General features: G+C 46.1%; 1 protein-coding gene across 1 annotated transcript in view; it reads left to right on the top strand.

Moving 5' to 3' along the window:
- LOC135050615 (keratin, type II cytoskeletal 80-like) overlaps positions 1-22,806 on the top strand; it is a 117,731-nt gene that overhangs the window by 27,541 nt on the left and 67,384 nt on the right. Inside the window, exon 2 of the mRNA XM_063957056.1 lies at positions 8,453-8,661. Within this exon, the coding sequence (XP_063813126.1) occupies positions 8,453-8,661 (209 nt within the window). The remainder of the gene's footprint in view (positions 1-8,452; positions 8,662-22,806) is intronic.

The following is a 22,806-nucleotide window of genomic DNA, read 5'->3' as shown; positions in this document are numbered from 1 at the left end:
CGAAATCCGATCTGGTTTGTTTGATGAGACCATCTCTTGCAAAGGTAAGGCCAGTATGGAAAATCCTGGGATCCAGTTACGACAGTACCCACACATTCCTAGGAACGTGCGAATCTGTTGCTGAGTCTGTGGCAGAGTCATGTTGCGAATTGCCTGTACTCTATCAGTGGTGAGGTGTCTCAGTCCTTGTGTCAAACAATGCCCCAAATATTTTACCTTGGTCTGGCATAATTGCAACTTATCCTTTGAAACCTTGTGTCCCGTATCAGAAAGATGAAACAGAAGCTGTTTCGTGTCTCTCAAGGACGATTCGAGTGAATCAGAACACAGCAGTAAGTCGTCTACATACTGTATTAATATTGATCCGCTCTCAGGTTGAAAGGATTGTAAACAATCATGCAAAGCCTGCGAGAAAATACTTGGGCTGTCTATGAAACCTTGTGGTAAGCGAGTCCAGGTGTACTGTACTCCTCTGTATGTGAATGCAAACAAATATTGGCTGTCAGGGTGCAGAGGTACCGAGAAGAAGGCGGAGCAGAGGTCAATTACAGTGAAAAATTTCGCAGTGGGGGGGATTTGCATAAGGATGACAGCTGGATTTGGCACTACGGGGAATTGGCTCTCAACTATTTTGTTGATCCCCCTTAGATCCTGCACTAGCCTGTAACCCCTCCCCCCACTCTTCTTCACAGGGAAGATGGGACTATTGGCAGTGCTTGACGTCCTAACCAGAATGCCCTGTTGTAGCAAGCGCTCTATTACTGGGTAAACTCCTAACTCCACCTCTGGCTTCAGAGGATATTGTGGGATTTTTGAAGCTATCCTACCATCTTTTACTTGGACTACTACAGGAGCTACATTTGCCATTAATCCAGTGTCTTGTCCATCCTTGGTCCAAAGTGACTCCGGTATCTGGGAAATCATTTTCTCTACCTTGGACGGACACCTATCTGTAACAGCAGTATGCGTCATTAACTTTTGTGGGGAATCTAGCATATCCTGCACTTCCTGAGCGTGATTCTCGGGTATATCTAAGAACACACCTTCAAGAGTACAATATATGACGCACCCCATCTTGCACAGTAAATCTCTCCCAAGTAGATTATTTGGAGCCGATGCAGCTAGCAAAAAGGAATGCTTGGTCTGCAAAGGCCCTATCGTAATCTCTGCTGGTTTGCTTAATGGGTAGTGTTGTACTACTCCCGTTACTCCCATGGCTGGAATTGTTCTACCAGTGGTCTTCATACCCACTGTTGAATTTATCACTGACTTGGCCGCCCCCGTATCTACAAGGAAAGGTAGAGATCTACCAGCTACATCAATTGTGACCTCGGGTTCACTTCCAAGGCTCGCAATTAATTTCACTGGCTGCAGACTACAGGTGTGGCCCCACCCCTATTGGGTGTGGTGACCTCCCCGCAGCGCGCTGGCAGCTACTACATGTGAGGGGGGTAACTGGGAATTATCAGAGACTTGCCAGTCTCTTTTTGGTGGGTACCTTTTTGTTTCCCCTGCATGTGGCTCATAACTCTGTCTCTGCGGTCCCTGATCCCAATTACGTGTGTCATGTCGTTGTCTAGGGGGTTGGTATACCTTATATGGGTCGTTAAACATACAATTCCGTGCAATATGTCCTTCTCTGCTACAGTTATAACATTTTATCACAGTTGACCTACCCACAGGGTTCTGGGGCTTTGGCTGAGGTGGCTTTGTTGTAAGGGCTTGTATACTTACTGCCATCAGCTTATCGCCCTGTGACTCCCTGTGTCTCATGATGTTCCGATTATGTTCAATAGCGGTCTCTCTCAAAGCAGCCACCGACAGACCTCGCCAACTTGGTTGAGTGGTCTGTACCCTTGTCCTTAACACTTCCTTTAAACCATCCATTAACACAGAAACTGCTACTTCCCTATGATGCACATTTGTCTTAATGTCTTCTATTCCAGTATACTTAGCCATTTCCTGCAGTGCCCGATGGAAATAATCAGAAGCTATTTCACCCTCTTTTTGTCTTATGGAAAATATTTTGTTCCACTTGACAACAGCTGGGAAATATACTCCTAATTGCATGTTAATCTGCTTAACATTTTCCTGATTGTATGCATCTGTGAGAGGCATCTCTTCATCTAACCTACAATCAGTGATAAATTTCGCAGAGTCGATATTGGGGGGCAAACATGCCCTCAGCACTGTCCGCCAATCTTTGTTATTGGGTTCTGCGGAGTTACCTAGTTCTCTAACGAACCTTTGGCTTGCAACTAGATCTTTCCTAGGATCAGGGAATTCAGACATAATTGTTCTTAATTCTGTCCGGGAAAAGGGACAATGCATGCAATGTTCCTGACGGGAGTGACTCCCGAAGTGTCAGTTTTCCCATTTGGGACCGCAATTACCCTGACAGGATTAAGTTCAATGACATCACTCTGGGTTGATTCTACAATATGTGGTGTAATTGTTTCTGTGTAGTGTACAGTGCCATACTTACCTGCCGACACGACCTCACCTGTCCCTCCACGAGGGGCCTTTGCTACTCCTCTTACTGGTTGGGCCGTGCCCACTGTAGTCTCTGCTATGGTGGCTGCTAGAGAGAGTGCCGATATTGTGGTAGGCTCATCTTCCTGCTCGCAATCCTGGGGGAAGTTTAAGACGGGATACAACTTGCACAGGTTAGTATTAACATCAATACACATCTACTTTATTCTTATCACTAATACATTTATTAAGTGCATTTTTATCATATACCAGTGTGCCATTCTCTGCAGCCATTTTCTCTCCTGTTATGTATGGTGGTGGTGGTGGTGCGGTAGCTATCAGTTTCCTGATAGGATTGGAACCAGCTGCTTGAGCTAATCCTCTTTGTATCTCACCTTCCTGTTGCCATAACTGTAAATAATCATAATGTCTTATCCGTTGCTTGCCGGACTTTATTAGACATATCCTTCTCCTTAAATTTTGCAAAACCTCAGGACTAAAACTGCCTCCCCTGGGAAACTTCTCCCCATCATTCACAGTCATACGTTCCCACTCATTGAATAAAACCTTGGCGTGTGATCCATATTTCTCACACATTATATACCTGGCCGACCCAACTGGTCGCGGTACTGAATCAACCTGAACCCTGGTTGATCGCCCCTTACTTGAACAACTGGCCCCCATTATTTGCAGGTATTGCCTTTGCGAATTCCTACAAAAAGCCAAGTTCCCAGAGGTAAGGCGACGGTGAAAGTTCAACGAGTGCCTTCACTTCACTCTCGCCCACGTCGACCAATACGCCCACACACTGCCTTAGCGCTGGCGTACTCAACCCAGGGCCCCTGCAACCTGAACCTCTATTTACTGGGGCGTGTGGAAGTATGCTACCCTCCCCAGTAAGTATCAGTTGCTGGAGAATTCCTGAGTGATCAGCGAACCTCCCTTAAAATAAAATAAAAACCTATACAAATCACGTTAGAATGTACAAATAGCGTTTATGATCCCGCAAGAATGGGTATCAAGGTAACAAACTAATGCACACAATTACGTGCGGTACAGTCACAATGCGTATAAGTAACTATTACTTATCTGCAGAACGACCAGCGGAATCGGTTGTTTAGGCTGCGAATCCTTCAGCCGTAGCGTATTCTCAACACGGGCCTATATGGGTTTTGCGCCAACCTCCCTCTGGGTTGCGCTCACTACCTCTGACATTTCTTAAGTCAGGGTCTTCAGATTTCTAACTTTCGCGGACCTCCTGGTCTGCTGTAACACTAATTGCTCCTCTTACCTTATGGACTTTTAACGTGAGATGGCCTTCTCCCACGCCACCACGTGTTCACTTCACGGGTATCCTTCTACGAGATCTCGATTTTTCTCAAGGTTCACCCAAAGAAAAATTCACTTGCATACACACGCTTCTTTCACTTCAAATATACTTTGATTTTTCTGTACAGAAAATTTCTTTCATTCAGGTAACACAGGCTAATCCCAGAGGTAATGCAACGAGAGAAGGACCTTTTTTCTTTAAACTAAATTTTGGAAACTGAACAAATTTGTGCTATTATCTTGTGGCTTCCGTATCTACTACTAAACAATGCTATCGTGTGATTTGTATTTAGTGGGCGTATCTGTACGCACATTACGTAATTTACGCCACGTGTGTAGGCTTTTGCGTCGCGTACACTTGACTCGCACTCGGTGAGAGACACGTGTACACAGGCCGATACGTCCGCAGTAACACAAATAACACGCTTCTATAAATGTAAGCGATATTTCACTATAAACGCTTACCAAACACCACACAGTATCTTCCTATGCTGCGTGCGTGTTTTTACAATTACTCCCTTAAGTATTACTCTTTACTTTTGACTAAAATAGCAACAAATTTCCTCAGCACGTTATCAATGCAAATGGCAAACAGGAAAGTTAGATATGTGAAATTACACAAATGAAAATACAGGTGTGTGTGTTGCGTATGCAATTTGCACCAAACAGAAATTAAAACAGTTTTAAAACAAAACAATAGCTTAACGTTCTTACCTTTCGGTTCCGGATCCCACCAGCATCCCTACAAACCAAGCGGAGCAGACGCTTATCTAATCAGCACTACCGTATCCCCAACCATAAACACGGATACAGGGGATACTACCTTCCCGCCCTTTGCTGATGGATAAAAGTCTGCCTGGTTCCGCTTGACTGCGGATATGAGGAGGCCCGGACGATGCCCCCAATTGATAGAGTCAAATATTTACCTTTTAACATAAGCAATTTACTAATACCGTGAAGTCGTAATGGCCGCTAAACCACGTGCACGTACTACGCACTTTGTACGCTATTTGCGTACAAAGACTTCGCACGTGGTACGCAAATTGCGTACACACGCTGCGCTGGGTGTACGGAGTACACACAGCGAGCGCACACACAGTCAATAACCTTTTAAACCTTAAACACAGAGTATGCTTATACTGTAAACCTTAGTACTGAGATACTGTAATGATATAACACTGGTTAACCTTGTTATTTAAGCAAGCTGTTTGAGCGATTTAGATGCTCAGAGACCCTTAGTAATAACTGGTGAAACACACAACACTTGGTGAGGTTCCAACACCTTCTAGATGATTTTAGTATAAAAAGGGGAAAAACAGTTACAGCTTATACACTACAGACCTAACATCAATACCTAAACAGAATAACAAGAAATAAATATGAACAATAGCGAACGATAGCAAACAGAATAAACGCAAAGAGAATAAAATGGCAAACACTTAAAGGATAACAAAATGAGAACGAATGGCGTACATATAGAATAACAAAATGGCTACAGAGAAACTTACACACGTGGGAATGATTCGCTTGCGCAACCCAGATCCAGTCCTCCAATTATCAGGTAGATAAATGTTGATGAGAGAGACAGTGAGAGCTGGTCCGGCTAGGGTGGCCTTTATATACACATCATACAGTACAATACAATGGGCCCTACAATCTTATAGCTCATTGGACACAGGAATGTGTCTCTGCATTATAACAAAAGGTCATAGGTGGATTCGAACAGGTGGGCTGCGTCTATTTCCAACTGCTCAGGTGGGAGGTATCCTCAGGATTCCCGCCGCATGGATAATGAACAGTAAATACAGTAAATGTCTAGAAACTACTTTTAAACATAACTATACGCAGGAGTGAACAATCTCTTCCTAACCAACACCGAAATGTTACATTTAAAATACTCTACAGTTGGATACTAGACATCACCATTCTACCTTTGTCTGACCCTTCATATCATACAAAGAGGAATTTCTCTGTCCAAGAACCGTTTACACTAAACATACTTTCTGACATTGTTAAGGGAAATACTATCTATAAAACACACTATTTAGGTTAAATATGTTGCGATCTAGTCGCCCGCTACACGCTCACAAACTCTACCGTAAATGCGCATAACACGCGCGTGATCGCCGGAGCGATCTTACGCAATTTGCGGATATGCGTACGCACGGCAGAGCGTGTGCACACGCAGCGGGCATGTGCATGGGGTTAGTACAAGGCATTGTGAGTCACGATATTTTTCGACTTTGACAGCGGTATTGTGAACTTTGGTATTGTTAACCCTTCAGCATTTTGGTGATGTCTTTTAAAATTGATATTTCCAGGAAATCATACCCAAACCTTATAAGAATCGTGAAACTGATGGTAGTGTAGTTCACCTATTAAATAATACAGTAGCACACTGGAAACTACTTCCAATTTTCAAAATAACTTTCTTCTTTATACAGCATTAGGATTAAATTAATTTAATGTTGTAATGTCCCTTCCTTATATGAATAAATTAATCCCCTTTGGTTTACTGATTGCAACATGTACAAGACCAGAGGGCTTGCTGTATTTGCTCCAAAGAAACAGAACGCTGAATAAATGAATTAAATGGTTTATGACCTGGGAGTCCTACTGCACATGCACTGGCATTGGCTGGCTCAGCCGCGAGCTGCCGGGGACACTGGGAGAGTGAATTATGTGAAAAGAAGGACAACGAAATGATAGGCATAGGAATGGAGAGAGTTAAACCTCCTGTGATGGGTGTGGACTTAATTGTTATGAAAAGTACAGCCAATGGTAGATAGGGGAGGGATCAGCATATATAGGGATGTATAGGTCATCTAGGGGTCTCTCTCTTCTAGTTTGCCTTCCCGCCCTCCCACCCCATTAGGTAGATGGTTTGGCGCGGAGTGTCTTGGCCCTTGGTTGTTAGTTGTGGTTTCACGTTGGCTATTTGTTGGCGGAAAAGAATGGCAGGTTATAGTTTGACTTGTCAGTCACAGTTTTTACAGTATATGGTGTGGTTTAGGTGCACTCACCTCCATTGACTTTTAAGGCCGCTAGATCACACAACAGGGGGCAGCGTCATCACCCATCAGGGTGGGCAGTCAGCGTGGAGGTCTGACTCGGGCACCTATTACCTATGTATGGTTTGTGGTAGATTAGGATTGTATGGGTTTTTAATGTTTCTGAGGTTATCTTCAGTGGGTTATAGCCGTTCTTTTTTCTGCCACCATATGTCGGTTGATTCGGCATGTTAACTTAATTTTTACTTTACAGGTTTTTTCTAATGGTTAGGGTACAATAAATAGCTAACAATTTTCTGCCAAATTCAAGTCTCCGTGTCATTATTTCATGGTATTAAGGGTATAGAATGTTTTACTTTTAGAATGGAGGTCCACACATTATCATTAGGAGGTTTAGCCCATAGGCTTCCATAGACATTTTGGAGCTTGATACATAATGTATGAGAAATGCAGTCAAACCTCTGAAAATATCAATTTAGTACATCCTGCCATCAGAGCGATATTGAAGTAGATGGCTAGTGAGGTATTGCTACAGATCCACCAACCCAATGTTTATATAGGTGCAAAAGTTTACAGTTTAGAGTTTCCCTATTATTATAACAGAGGTAACTGTACCATATAGAGTGAACATACAATAGTTTGCCGTATACAAATGAACACAGACAGGTTGTGTAAGGATAGTGACTAACCTTTTTTGACATACAGTACAGGTGATGATTGTTAGTGAATTAGATAAGAATGTGGGGAAACTGTCAGATGCTTACGTTCAGCATATGTCTGTACATTATAGGCGGGTGTGCAGGGGGAGTGCCTGGTGCGCACATGCACCCCCTAATGTCCGGCAATCCGATCTCACATGCCTGATGCAGCGATCGCTGAGCAGGCTGATTACTGTCCTCTCTGCGTTGCACCCTGTCAGGACTGCATTACTGACTGGACGTCTGAGTTAATCAAGGGTGCCACTGCCACCAGCTTTCAAACTCCCGACTCCACCTCAATGTACAGAAACAGCGTGATGTGACGTGATGACATCATGCTGCTCGCACGCCCACCTATCACACTCCCACCTCACTCCTTCTATTCTATGCCAACGCCAGCCACTGATGAGGAAGACAAATTCAATACTGGCAGGCGGTCGGCAGCAGCATTGACACGTAACGCGTTTTGCAGCAGTAACTAGTCTGCGACTGTCAGTGTCAGTGAGTGACTGCAGCTTGCAGGGGAAAGAGAGGGGGAGCCAGACCAGGCTGAGGAGAAGCAGTGTAACTGCAGTGAGTGCCATCAGGGGTGTTTGCTTGGTGTACACCACAACATCTGACAATGCATCTGATTGGTACAAGGGTGGATATTTTATATTACGTTGACCGTCAATAGATGGTGCTAGACACGCCCAAAAGGCGATGCTAGACACACCCCTCCAACAGTGCACCCCCTAATAAAATGTGCTGCGCACGCCTATGAGTGTGATGGTAGCGTCAGATTAGAGGGGACATATAGACATCTGCTTGCAGAATCTGATAGATGTTATATTAGGTAAATGTCAGATAAACATTGGAGGACAGCACATGACTGATTAGTAAATAGGAATGGTATATACACACTATAATAAAATGCTTCTTCTGCTTTGCCATGTTTTACAGATGAAATACCTGGAAAAGCAGCGTGAGATTTTGGAGGACCGCTGGTCTATGCTGCAGGTAGAAGATAATTCCGAAAAAGACTTGGAACCTATTTACCTGTCATACATAAGTCGTCTCATCGCACAGGTCAACAGTGTAAACAAGAAAAACCACCATACGCAGAGGAGCCTGCTGGACATGATGGATTCAGTCAATGATAGACAAAGCAAGTTAGTTTGGGGGTGCTGGGAATGGGTGTCGGTTAAAACTGTTACTTATAGCTAAGAAGATTTTGTTACTAATTAATCAGCCAATCATTCACTTTTCTATCACATGCTCCTTTCCTCATCATTACTCTCCGTATCACTAACAATGGGCCTAATTCAGACCTGATCGCAGCAGCAAATTTTTTGGCTACTGGGCAAAACCATGTGCAGTGCAGGGGGTGGGGGGATATAACATGTGCAGAGAGAGAGTTAGATTTGGGTGGTGTGTGTTCAAACTGAAATCTAAATTGCAGTGTAAAAATAAAGCAGCCAGTATTTACCCTGCACAGAAACAAAATAACCCACCCAAATCTAACTCTCTCTGGACTTGTTATATCTGCCACACCTGCAGTGCACATGGTTTTGCTCATTAGCTAACAAATTTGCTGCTGCGATTAGGTCTGAATTAGGCCCTATGTATTTATAATTGATCAGATCTTCACATCTGATTATTAGGTTGTATATCTGGATTGCAAACTGCCCCTGACTTCATGCTTTATTGGTTTTCCAATCACCACACACATACATGAAGGTTCTGAACAATCAAATCTGCCTTGATCTGACCTGGATTTAACACATTTTGTAGCCACATATTTTCAAATGTTGAACCAGCTTTGTTAAAAAGGAGTACTTAGGGGGTTAGTCAGGTCGCATCGTCAATCAATGTGATGGCAATAACCCCGTCCTTGGTGGCAGGACGGTACCTGCGCATGCACGGTCGCCAAATACGTTCGAATCGCAGCGGGTGTGAATGTCTCTGACTGATTCACAGGCAGAGGCGTTTGCGGCATGAGTGGTGATGGAGAGTTGCGGGGAAAACAGGGGCAGGTCACAGCATTTTTGGGGCGGCTGCATGTCATCACACGCAGTCACTCCGATGGGGAAAATGGCGGCTGACCGCCTGCATATGCAGCATAGCTGCGGCTGCAGGGGGTCATCCACAATTGCTGTGACCACAATGTAAATTGCGGTCCCAGCTGGTGGCCTCCATTTAACATACTGGCCAGCCTTGCCCTGAGATGGGCGGCCCCCAGCATGCGCAAGAATAGATTGCAGATTCTGCTTTTTAGCAGAATTCGCAATCTGTACTAAATAACCACCTAAGTTTGTCCAGATCTCGAAGTATTTACCTATCCTAAACAGGGCCGGCAACAGAAATCTTGGGGCCCGGTACAGTGATATCTCTGGGGCCCCTTCAGATTTTATATATATATAACGTGCTCTACCTGGCGCATTGTGTATAACGTGCTCTACCTGGCACATGGGCCCTCATTCCGAGTTGTTCGCTCGGAGTTTTTCATCGCATCGCAGTGAGAATTCTCTTAGTGCGCATGCGCAATGTTCGCACTGCGACTGCGCCAAGTAAATTTACTATGAAGAAAGTAAGTTTACTCACGGCATTTTCATCGCTCCGACGTTCGCATTGTGATTGACAGGAAATGGGTGTTACTGGGCGGATGCACGGCGTTTTAGGGGCGTGTGGCAGGAAACGCTACCGTTTCCGGAAAAAACGCAGGAGTGGCCGGAGAAACGGTGGGAGTGCCTGGGCGAACGCTGGGTGTGTTTGTGACGTCAGCCAGGAACGAAAAGCACTGAACTGATCGCACAGGCAGAGTAAGTCTGAAGCTACTCTGAAACTGCTATCTCGGTTGTAATCGCAATATTGCGCGTACGTCGGTCGCAATTTTAAGAAGCTAAGATTCACTCCCAGTAGGCGGCGGCTTAGCGTGTGTAACTCTGCTACATTCGCCTTGCGAGCGAACAACTCGGAATGAGGGCCATTGTGTATAACATGCACTACCTGGCGCATTGTGTATAACGTGCTCTACCTGGTGTAAAGTGTATAAGTGCTCTACCTGGTGCAAAGTGTAGAACGTGCTATATCTGGCGCATTGTGTATAACGTGCTCTACCTAGTGTAAAGTGTAGAATGTGCTATATCTGGCGCAATATGTATAACGTGCTCTATCTGGTGCAGTGTGTATAGGAGGTTCTGCCTGGCGCAGTGTGTATAGGAGGTTCTACTTGGTGCAATGTGTATAAGCGGCACTACTGTGTAGTGTAATGTGAATTGGCACTATTATGTGACCACGCCCCTTCCCCACAAAGCCACGCCCCCAATTTGTGCAGCGCGCCTTTGGCGCGCACTGTCTATTCTTTCCAATCTAGGAGGTGGAGCACCAATTCACTTTCTGCCAAAGGGTACTAAAATGTCTAGTTACAGCTCTGGTGCAGGATGTCCTGCATGCTACACAGTCCAGCAGCATTGTCACCACCCTCCTCCCCTTGCAACACTTTTGTACTGTCCAAATCAAGTCTGTATTTTTATATTTTAATTATTAACAAGATTAATAAGAAACCTTCATTCCGATGGGACCCAGAAAAGGACAGGTAGGACCGCAATTTTTAGAAGTGACCCACTTTTTTTTGGGCTCAGCGCAATCACTGCTCCCTGTCAGTGGCGGATCCAGGGGGGGGGGGGGGCTCTCGGGCCCGTATCCCCCCTGTCATTTGTGGCAGTTCTCCCTCCGTCCCCCGGCGCCTCACAGGGAGCTGACGGGCGCCCGCTGAGATTGTTTTACCAGCGGGCGCCCGTCTCTCCTCACCAAAAGCCGGAGGCAGGAGCTCAGTACTGAGCTTCGGCTTCCGGCGCTGTCACTGTGCGGCGTGCGCTATGGGAGAGACGTCAGTCATGACGTCTCTCTCATAGTGCTGAGGAGCGGACACCAAGAGAGGAGGACTGCAGCGGTCTGGAAGCGGGAACGGGGCTCGGTAAGTATGATGGTTTTTTTTTCCTTAGTGCAGCGGGGGCATCTACTGGGGGCAAACTACGGGGGGACATTACTAATGGGGGGGCATCATCAAGGGGCATTACTACTGGGGGGGCATTACTACTGGGGGCAAACTACTGGGGGCATTATTACTGGGGGCATCTACTGGGGGCATTACTACTGGGTGGTCATCTATTGGGGGCATTACTGCTGGGGGCAGCTACTGGGGGACATCTACTGGGGGCAAACTACTGGGGGACATTATTGGGGACTACTACTGGGGAACATTATTACTGGTGGCATCTACTGGGGGTTACAACTGGGGGCATTACAACTGGGGGTTACAACTGGGGGCTACAACTGGGGGCATTATTACTGGGGGGCATGTACTGGGGGCATTACTACTAAGGGGGTCATCTATTGGGGGCAAACTCCTGGGGGGCATTACTACTGGGAGCAAACATCTGGAGAACATTATTACTGGGGGACATTATTACTGTGGGGCATCTACTGGAGGCAAACTACTGGGGGACATTATTACTGGGGGCAAAATACTGGGGGAGATTATTACTGGGGGGCATCTACTGGGGGACATTATTACTGGGGGCCAACTACAAGGGGGCAAACTACTGGGGGTAAGCTACAAGGGGGCAAACTACAAAGGGGCTAACTACTGGGGGCAAACTACAGGAGGGCATTACTACTGGCTTCGTAACTACAGGGGCATTACTACTGGCGGCGTAACTATGGGGGCATTACTACTTGGGGGCTAAACTACAGGGGGGCAAACTACTGGGGGCATAACTACAGGGGCCAAACTACTGGGGGATAACTACAGCGGCCAAACTACTGGGGGCAATACGGGCATTGCATGAGGGGCACCACTACTATGGGGTCTATATAAGGGGCACTACCAGTACAGTGGACATTGCATAATGAGCGCTACAACTGTGGGCATTGTATAAGAAGCGCTACTGTGGTGGGCATTATGTGTATTACGGAGTGCTACTACTGTGGGCATTATTACTATTGTGTGACCATTCTTGTGGGGCGCGCGCAATACCTTTATTACTTGGGTGCCGTGGGGAGGGGGGTGAGTTCCACCACCTCTCTAGGACCACTTTAAGCACTGCCGCCCGCCCACTATGCAAGTACTCCAGCCGCAGCCAGAGCAGTGAGGGGCCGGGCATCCCACATATCCAGACTTACAATGGAAGAGAAAAGAGAAAAGAGAAGAGAAGAGAGGAGAGAAGAGAAAAGAATCGCCCTGTGTCTTATCCCACATATCCAGGCTGGCAGCCTCTCACTGCGCTGCTGTGGCTGGAGTATTTGCATAGTGGGCGGCATCCTGCTGGTACTAGTCCAACCTACCACGGAGCGCCTCACATTGAAGACCGGAGCTGCTGCGGAGTGCGGCGGGTATGATGGCTGAGAAACAGCTTCCGACCTCAGCTGCTGAGCCTGGACACTGGTGCCAGGAAGCAGGCTTAGGTAAGCAGGAGGGGGGCTGGCCAGCTTTGCTGCTGAGAGGCAGCCCCTGTGACCAATTCACTACTCACTTCCCTGGCTGCAGCCTACATATGAGAGTTCTCTTCAACCCCGCTTGCCCTGATCCTAAACGGATGGTTCAACGTTGGACAACCCACAGCACTGAGGAATAAGCACCAACTGCCACATTGTTATGAGTCCCCAGCCATTGGCTTATAGCTGCAGCTGCTCAGCACTGATGCAGAGGAGGGTCAGCCTTTTTGTACCAGGGCTGGGTAAGATATTCAACATTAATATGACTAAATGTGCATATTGAATGCAGTACCTGATCAGACAGATCCTTCAGCCATCCATCAGGTGCCATGCTTAATACACACTTCACATTCTAGTAACTTGTACGACAGAACTAAGCGCCTAATTCAGACCTGATCGCTGTTGTGCGAAATTGCACAGCGGCCGATTATTGAATGACTATGCATGCATATGCACTGCAATCCGCAGGCGCGTTCCCAAACAGCGACAGAATAGTGTGAAAATTTTGATCGCAAGGCGTACGCAAGTTGATTGACTGTAAGCGGACGTTTGTGGGTGGTAACAGTCCCTTTTCTGGGAGTGTCGGGAAAAACGTAGGTGTTCCTAAGCGCTTTCATGGAGGGTGTGTGACGTCAGCTCCGGCCCCGATCAGCCTGTTTGTATCACACTGTAGGAGTAAGACCTGGGCTATGTACAGACTGGAAAAATCATTAGATGGTGAGTGAACGGATTTGCAGATGTCCGCTGTCTGGTGAAGTTTTCGCACGGCGTACGCATGCATTCACATATTTGCACGGGCCATGTTTTCACTCTCTATGGGCGGCAACTATCTGATCGCAGACCTCTGCAAATTTGCAGAGAGATCAGGTCTGAATTAGGCCCTAAAGCTCTAAAAAGCTGTGACTCCTCCATATGGCGTTGTGCAGCAGCTGGTGTAAGGTTATAATGGGGATATGACACTGTATAGACTGGTGGTCACAAGGAGTGTGTATATTTTGTCCTTGGCATGTTGACATTGACCACATCGTCATTCATCACATTAGAATGTCGACAAAACATTCTTGGTGGTCTAGTGGTAACTTAATGGGTATGTCAGCTCTTCCTGGGTCCGCCTGTGACATCAAGGTGACTTTCGGTGGATCAAAAGTGGTTTCCAGCAGTGAGTGTTGGTAATCCAAACCCCTAACCTCCCCTTCCGCAGCATAACCCAAACCCTACTCTCCTGTAACTAACCCTACCCTCCCACTAGTACCTAAACCTAACCTCCCTTTTCCGCTGCCTAACCCAAACCCTACTCTCCTGTAAACTAACCCTAACCTCCCACTAGTACCTAAGCCTAACCTCCCTTTTCCGCTGCCTAACCCAAACCCTACTCTCCTGTAAACTAACCCTAACCTCCCACTAGTACCTAAACCTAACCTCCCTTTTCCGCTGCCTAACCCAAACCCTACTCTCCTGTAAACTAACCCTAACCTCCCACTAGTACCTAAACCTAACCTCCCTTTTCCGCTGCCTAACCCAAACCCTACTCTCCTGTAACTAACCCTAACCTCCCACTAGTACCTAAACCTAACCTCCCTTTTCCGCTGCCTAACCCAAACCCTACTCTCCTGTAAACTAACCCTAACCTCCCACTAGTACCTAAACCTAACCTCCCTTTTCCGCTGCCTAACCCAAACCCTACTCTCCTGTAATCTAACCCTAACCTCCCACTAGTACCTAAACCTAACCTCCCTTTTCCGCTGCCTAACCCAAACCCTACTCTCCTGTAAACTAACCCTAACCTCCCACTAGTACCTAAACCTAACCTCCCTTTTCCGCTGCCTAACCCAAACCCTACTCTCCTGTAAACTAATCCTAACCTCCCACTAGTACCTAAACCTAACCTCCCCTTCCGCAGCCTAACCCAAACCCTACTCTCCTGTAAACTAACCCTAACCTCCCACTAGTACCTAAACCTAACCTCCCTTTTCCGCTGCCTAACCCAAACCCTACTCTCCTGTAAACTAACCCTAACCTCCCACTAGTACCTAAACCTAACCTCCCTTTTCCGCAGCCTAATCCAAACCCTACTTTCTTGTAGACTAACCCTAACCTACCACTTGTACCTAAACATAACTTTTGATTCCCACAACCTAACTTCAACCCTCCTCCTCCAGTCTGTGCAGAATGTCGACATTTCACATGTTGATATTTTACATGTCAATGTTGTGTACATGTCTACATTCTGCACATGCTGATACGGTCATTATCTTCATTTCAACAATGTTGACATCATAGCTGTTGACATTATGACTACAACTCGTCAAAAATAGATGTTCAAGTAAGCTACTGAAGATTTATGAAAGCAGATAAAGACCAACAGGCCAGCTAGTTTTACTAAGGTGTTTTTAGTGTCTTTAATATGTACTACAGTGTGTAAAAGTGATAGAATTACCCTATAGCTATGGTATAACCAGTGCAATTATGTGATGGGTAATTCTAATGCTAATGTTCCTGTTTTGCATGGCCATCAGACAGCCAAACAGAGCATGTTGTTCTTCTACTGTCTGTATTTCTGGGTCAAACAAGGTCTCCACAACACATAATGATGGAGGTCATCATTTAACACCATTTGAGAAAGAGTGATGGCATGAGAGTGGAGTGGGTTAAATCTCAAGTCTAGGGGCTGTCTTGTGGGACACACCATGTGATTAGTTTGTCTATTGATGGTTAGAGGTGTGTAGTTATGTGGTATGTGAGGCAAATCCTCTTTGTTCATGTCTTGAAAGGCTGAGCTTGTATGGTTCCGGTTGCATCCAACAAAAGACATCCCATTTCCCTCCTTCCTTTGATCCTTGCGGCGGTGTCAGATGTTACAGATTCGGTCACTTAGGTCATGTTCAGTGGCGGAACTAGTGAGCATCAGGCCCAGGTGCAACAAAATGCTTTGCCCCCCCTCTCATCCTGTCCAAGTCCACCACCCTCCCCCCCAACTCCATATTAGAGATATATATATATACATATACAGTACACAGTGGTGCATGTAGAAAAAAAAGTTAGTTGTACTGTGTGCGCGCTGGCAAAAAAATGGATGTGGCCACATGTGGCATGGCCAATGAAAATGGGGGTGTAATACACATGACCCAAATAGTGCAGTACCAGATACACATATGCCCCCACAGTGCCAGACATGCCCGCACAGTGCCAGATACACACATGCCCTCACAGTGCAATATACACATATGCCCCCTCAGTGCTTAGTATGCCCCCACAGTGCCAGATACACATATGCCCCCACAGTGACAGATGTGCACCCACATTGCCAGATACACATGCCACAACAGTGCTAGATATGCCCCCATAGTGCCAGATACACATATTCCCCCACGGTGCCAGATATGCCCTCATAGTGCCAGATATGCCCCAACATCGCCAAATACACATGCCCCCACAGTGCTAGATATGCCCCCACAGTGCCAGATACACATATTCCCCCATGTTGCCAGATATGCCCCCACATTGCCAGATACACATGCCCCCACGGTGCCAGATATGCCCTCATAGTGCCAGATATGCCCCCACAGTGCTAGATATTCCCCCACAGTGCCAGTTTAGATATGTTTACCTGCGCATTGCCAGGGGTTTCATGCGCATTGCCAGGGGTTTTACATGTTGTGTCATGCTTGTTCCTAGGGGTTTTATGCTCTGGGATCCATGCTCGTTGCCACGGGGGATTGCTCGTTGACTAGGAAATGCTCGTTGCCTAGGGGTAGCTAGGGATGGCCACTGACCAGTGATGTTATCCATCGATGGTGACCATCGATGGATAACCCACCGATGACAATCCCTAGCATTTGCATTTGCTGGTGGGCACTAGCCCGCCAGCACTATAATGTTCTCCCCTTCCATCCTCCCTCCTCCCCTGTACTCCACTTTGCTGGCGGAGATTTCCGTAATGACACGATCGCATCATGACGTGATTGCGTCATTCACTGGGCCAGCTGAGCGGAGTAAGGAGGAGGGAGGGAAGGGTAGAGGGGCCCTCCGCTGTCAAAGGGCCCAAAGCCAGCCGCATATAACCTCTTCACTGGCATGCCACTGAAGAGGTGAAATGCCGCTGGCCTTGGGCCCCTTGACAGCGGTGGGCCCCAGTGCATGGCACTGCTTGCACAGGCGGTAGTTCTGCCACTGGTCATGTTGCTGCATTTGACCTTTTCGATGGAATAAAAAATGGGTGGGTGCTGCCCTCCTTCAGTGGGATGTTCTGGTAGGGGAGAGGTCATTGCTGTGCAGACTCAGGTGCTCCAAGACTCATCAGCTGTGAAGAGGCCAGTGGATATCGTTCGGACATCAGGCCTGCTTGTACTGGTTCCTGGTTCTTACACAGCAATGGTTCATCTTTAACAAAATATCAACTTAGCTAGGTCTTGAAGCTCTGCATTTCTTATATCAGCATCTTCTCCCATGTAAACCCCGTGGCAATGAGCATCAGACCCCTGACAACGAGCATGAAACCCTTTGCAACCAACATAGGGGGTAATTCCAAGTTGATCGCAGCAGAATTTCTTTTAGCAGTCGGGCAAAACCATGTGCACTGCAGGGGGGGCAGATCTAACATGTGCAGAGAGAGATAGATTTGGGTGTGGTGTGTTCAATCTGCAATCTAAATTGCAGTGTAAAAATAAAGCAGCCAGTATTTACCCTGCACAGAAACAAAATAACCCACCCAAATCTAACTCTCTCTGCAAATGTTATATCTGCCCCCCCCCCCCCCTCAGTGCAAATGGTTTTGCCCAACTGCTAAAAAATATCCTGCTGCGATCAACTTGGAATTACCCCCATAAGACCCTTGGCAATGAGCATGGAACCCAGAGCAGGAAACCCTTGGCAAAGAGTAGGAGACCCCTGACAATGAGCTTTAGTTCCCTGGCAATGAATGGGTAATTTAAAAGTAATTAGAAGCCTTATGGTGGGCATAATTTGTAAGAGACATTATTGTGTATGGAGCATAAAATGTACACACACAATAATGTCTCTTACAAATTATTGGTGTCAGGGGCATAACTGTATGTGGCATAATAAGTAATGGGCATTACAGTGTATGGCATAACATGTAATGGACATTTCAGTGTGTGGAATCATGTGTAATGGGCATTATGGTGTGCAGCATAAGTTGTAATAGGCGTTACGGTGTGTGGCATAATGTGTAATGGGCATTACGATGTGTGGCATAAGTTGTAGTAGATGTAACGGTGTGTGAAACAACATGTAATGGACATTACAGTGTGTGGCATAACGTATAATGGGCATTACGGTGTGGCATAAGTTGTAATAGGCATTATGGTGAGTGGCATAATGTGAAATGGGCATTACAGTGTGTGGCATAACGTGTAATGGACGTTACTGTACAGTGATGCACTCACATTTTAGGAGGGGGGTTATGACTCGGCATGCAGGGCGGCCTTGCCCTGTGCTGGGCGGCCCCCCGCATGCTAGAGACAAGAGTTGTAGTTTTGTGATTTCTTGCAAAAACTAAGACTCATGCTGCTGAATTAGGCCCTATGGCCCCAATGTATTAAGACTAGAATGTGATAAAGTGGAGACGGATAAAGAGTGTGAAATGACCAGCCAATCACCTCCTAACTGTCATTTTTCAAACACACCTGTGACATGGCAGTTAGGAAGCTGATTGGCTGGTCATTTATCACTCTTTGGCCCAAATGTATTAAGCCTCAACAAGAGATAAAAAAAAGAGGCAGATGTATTAAGCCTGGATACGGCATAAGGAAGTGATAAACTAGTGATAAGTGCATGGTGATAAACGCACCCGCCAATCGTCTCCTAAGTGTTAATTTACATATTGGAGCTGATTGGCTGGTGTGTTTATCACCTTGCACTTATCACTGGTTTATCACTTCCTTATTCCTTCTCCAGGTTAATACATCTGCCCCTTTAAAGCTGCAACAGATAAATGACCAGCCAACCAGCTTCTGTCGTTTTTTAAACACATCCTGTGACATGGCAGTTAGGAAGCTGATTGGCTGGTCATTTATCTGTTGCAGCTTTAAAGGGGCAGATGTATTAACCTGCAATTTATCTCTTGTTAAGGCTTAATACATTTAGGCCTAATTCAGACCTGATCACTCCTCTGCAAATTTGCAGAGGTTTGCGATCAGATAGTCGCCGCTCAGACAGAGTGAATACCCGCCATGTGCAATTTTCGTGTGCCTCACCATCAAATGATTTTTCCAGTCTGTGCAGGCTGTACGTAGGCCAGGACCTACTCCTGCAGTGCGATAGAAACAGATTGATTGGGCCGGAGATTACGTCACACACCCTCCTCAGAGCTTGGTGAGAGATAAAAGTCGGGATGCATGATGCATCGCATTTTGAATGTAATACATCCCGCCACTCTTCGCATGCCTATAGGCATTCATTAGTGCCATATGCGTGAAGAAATAATAATAAAGAACAGCTTTAGGACCCCGTAGTCCTTACGCGGCTGTGTCTAGTGACGCAGGTTGGTGCTAGGAGGGATCCAATTGAATCCATCTCCGAGGGGAAATTCAAAAGAAGCCCATAGGCTTATATTAGGCAGCACTATCTAAAGATGGCTTTGACCACCGCATCCAAGCCCTGGAATGTATCGCTTTCTGAATCTTGGTGTATATGCGGTAAGCGGCCAAACCACTGAAGACAGCATTTTTGGATGCTTGGCCGCAAAATAATGCTTAATGCATTGTGTCCAGAGTACCAACCAACCAGCTCCTGTAACATTACACTTAGGAGCTGATTGGCTGGTACTTTATCTCTCTCCACTCCAAGTTGTGATAGATATGCCCCAAAGTTGGTCCATCATGCTCAGAGTGTAACACTGACAGCAGATTCACCATGCTATCTCTTACTGCCTTTTCTCTTATTAAAATTGGCAAAACTACAATCTTCAGTCTCTAACATTTCAGCCTTACAACTGTTTCAATTTGGATGAATACGGGGGCCAACATATATTGGCAGCTCATTTGTCTCAAGAACGATTTATGTTAACTTCTTAAAGCACTCTTATTGTATTTTGGCAGCCGGAACTTATTATGCTATTATCAGCATTTAATTGTTATTAATTGAATTATTATTTAATTTATCTAAATTTTTTCATGTTATCAATTATCAGCATTTATTTGCTAGTTACTTCATTACATCTTCTGATTGTTACCTTATTGACCACTGACTATCTTTTATTCCATGATACTAATAAAAGTTACATTTTATATTTATATTTATCTTTAATATTTCATACATTACATTATTTAAAAGTAAAGAGTGCACCCACAAAAGAGTCTCTTGTTTCTCCATACTGTTGTTGTTAGCATGCGCCAAAGTTATTAAGGACAGTTCCATATTATTATTATTACCAGTTATTTATATAGCGCACACATATTCCACAGCGCTTTACAGGGAATATTCAGCCATTCACATCAGTCCCTGCCCCAGTGGAGCTTACAATCTATATTCCCTACCACATGTACACGCACACACACTAGGGCATGGGTCTTCAACCTGCGGCCCTCCAGCTGCTGTGGAACTACACATCCCAGCATGCCCTGCCTCAGTTTTAGCATACTTTAATAGCAAAAATGTGGCAGGGCATGCTGGGATGTGTAGTTTCACAGCAGCTGGAGGGCCACAGGTTGAAGACCCATGCACTAGGGTTAATTTTGTTGGGAGCCAATTAACCTATCAGTATATTTTTGGATTGTGAAAGGAAACCGGAGTACCCGGAGGAAAACCATGCAATCATGGGGAGAATATACAAACTCCACACAGTTAGTGGCATGGTGGGAATCAAACCCACGACCTCAGTGCTGTGAGGTAGTAATGCTAACCACTACACCATCTGCCCAAATGTGAGAAGGGAAGAATTGCATTTTGATATGCGTATTGCCTTTTTTTATCACTGGTATGTAGGATCACATAACCGCTGTGACAGCAGTTCCAATATTTTGTTCTGGTGATGTGAAGACTTCTGGGTCTATGACCCAGGAGTCCTAATGCACAGACTATAATTTTGCTTGATCTGCATTGGTAAGGATAAGTGCTGTCAACAACTGCCTTTTTGCTTTGTATCCATATAGGGCATTGATATACAGCTGGTACCAAGAATGAATAAAATGGGATTTACAGAACATAGGTGTATTTCTTTTCTGTGTTTGTGTCTTGGATGTGAGCCCGGTACATATTTATTAGTGAGATAATTTCTTAGTTTATAATTATACCTATTAAGCTGATTCACAACATAATGGTTAAATATAGATTTTTAATTTGGTGAAACATCAGATTGAAGGGTGGAGCCAGTAATTTAAAGCAAAAAAACCCCAAATCAGCCTTATCTTTAACTGTTATGGGCCCTACTCACTGGCCGAGGTGCCCGACGGCCGATACGGCCGACGAGCGACCCGGCGGCGGGGGGGGCAGTGACGGGGGGAGTGAAGCTTCTTCACTCCCCCCGTCACCCGGCTCCATAGACGTGCAGGCAAATATGGACGAGATCGTCCATATTGGCCTGCATGCACAGCCGACAGGAGACCAGCGATGAACGAGCGCGGGGACGCGCATCGTTCATCGCTTAAGTCTCCACACTGAAAGATATGAACGAGATCTCGTTCATTTATGAACGAGATCGTTCATATCTTTCAAAATATCGGCCAGTGTGTAGGGCCCATTAGTGAGCATGTGCTTGTCTTTATAGAACAGAAAGAAGATTGTTGCATTGTCACTTTATACTATACTTGCCTACTCTCCCGGAAGCAGCGGGAGGCTCACGTTTTTTGGGGTAGCCCCCAGCACCCCTGGAAGAGTAGGCAGGTCTCCCGCATCCTGCTCGCACCCTAGTTATGCAGGCAGGATGGAGAGATAATCTCCCGTATTCGCGGGTCCGTGGGGTGGGGAAGGAGTTAAAATGATGCAAATCGCGTCATTTTAGTACCGCACCCTTCCCGTGGACCCGCAAATCTCTGCTTTTTACGATGTTGGGGCGGGGCTTGATGATGTCACAGCCCGCCCCCCCAAAGTCTCCTGCAGCGTCGCCTCTCTGGGCTTCTCTGGAGAGGAGAAATTGAAGTAGGCAAGCATGCTTTATACTGATACCAGTACACATAGTATTACTGATATGTGACCCAAATGTTCTGACTCCATACAAGGGGTCAGATGTGGTCTAACTTAATTAGTCAATCCAGTCAACATTCTAATGATGCTGGTGAGCTATGGATCGGGATTGACAATTTTGGGGGGCTCATACGCACTGCTATTTGTGTCCAATTACTGTAGGTCTAAAAAGCTCAGATTGAGTGAGTACAGTCTACAATTCCAAGAAGACATTGCAGGGGTGTCTGCACACAAAGCGCAGGGGCAGATCTATTACGCCTGGAGAAGTGATAAAGTGGAAGGTAATAACGCACCAGCCAGTCAGCTCATAACTGCCATTTTTCAAACCCAGGGGTAAATGTATTATAGTGGCTCAGATCGTGCAGCTATAACACTTCCTTCCTCGCCGAGGCGAAGCAGTAAGGGACATCGACCAGATGTATACACATCTTGTCTTTCTCTCCCCCCTCCGGGGATGCCCCCTTGAGCACACAAGCGCACAGCTTAGTGCTGATGCGCTGTGTCTCCCTGCCCGGCCGGCTCTGTCCCTGCTGTGGAGATAGGGCATTGCCTCCTGCCGCTGTCGAAACTGACAGCTGCAGGTGTCTGAAAGGTCAGCCATTGCCCCCCCATTTCAGCGTGCTATCTGTCACTGTGTCGGCACCGCAACTGTCATACATAACATGCGCTGATACTGC

Source organism: Pseudophryne corroboree, chromosome 2 (genome assembly GCF_028390025.1).
Source record: "Pseudophryne corroboree isolate aPseCor3 chromosome 2, aPseCor3.hap2, whole genome shotgun sequence".
Lineage (NCBI taxonomy): Eukaryota > Metazoa > Chordata > Amphibia > Anura > Myobatrachidae > Pseudophryne > Pseudophryne corroboree.
Note: the sequence above shows the minus strand (reverse complement) of the source record. Positions and strands in the feature narration are given on the sequence as shown.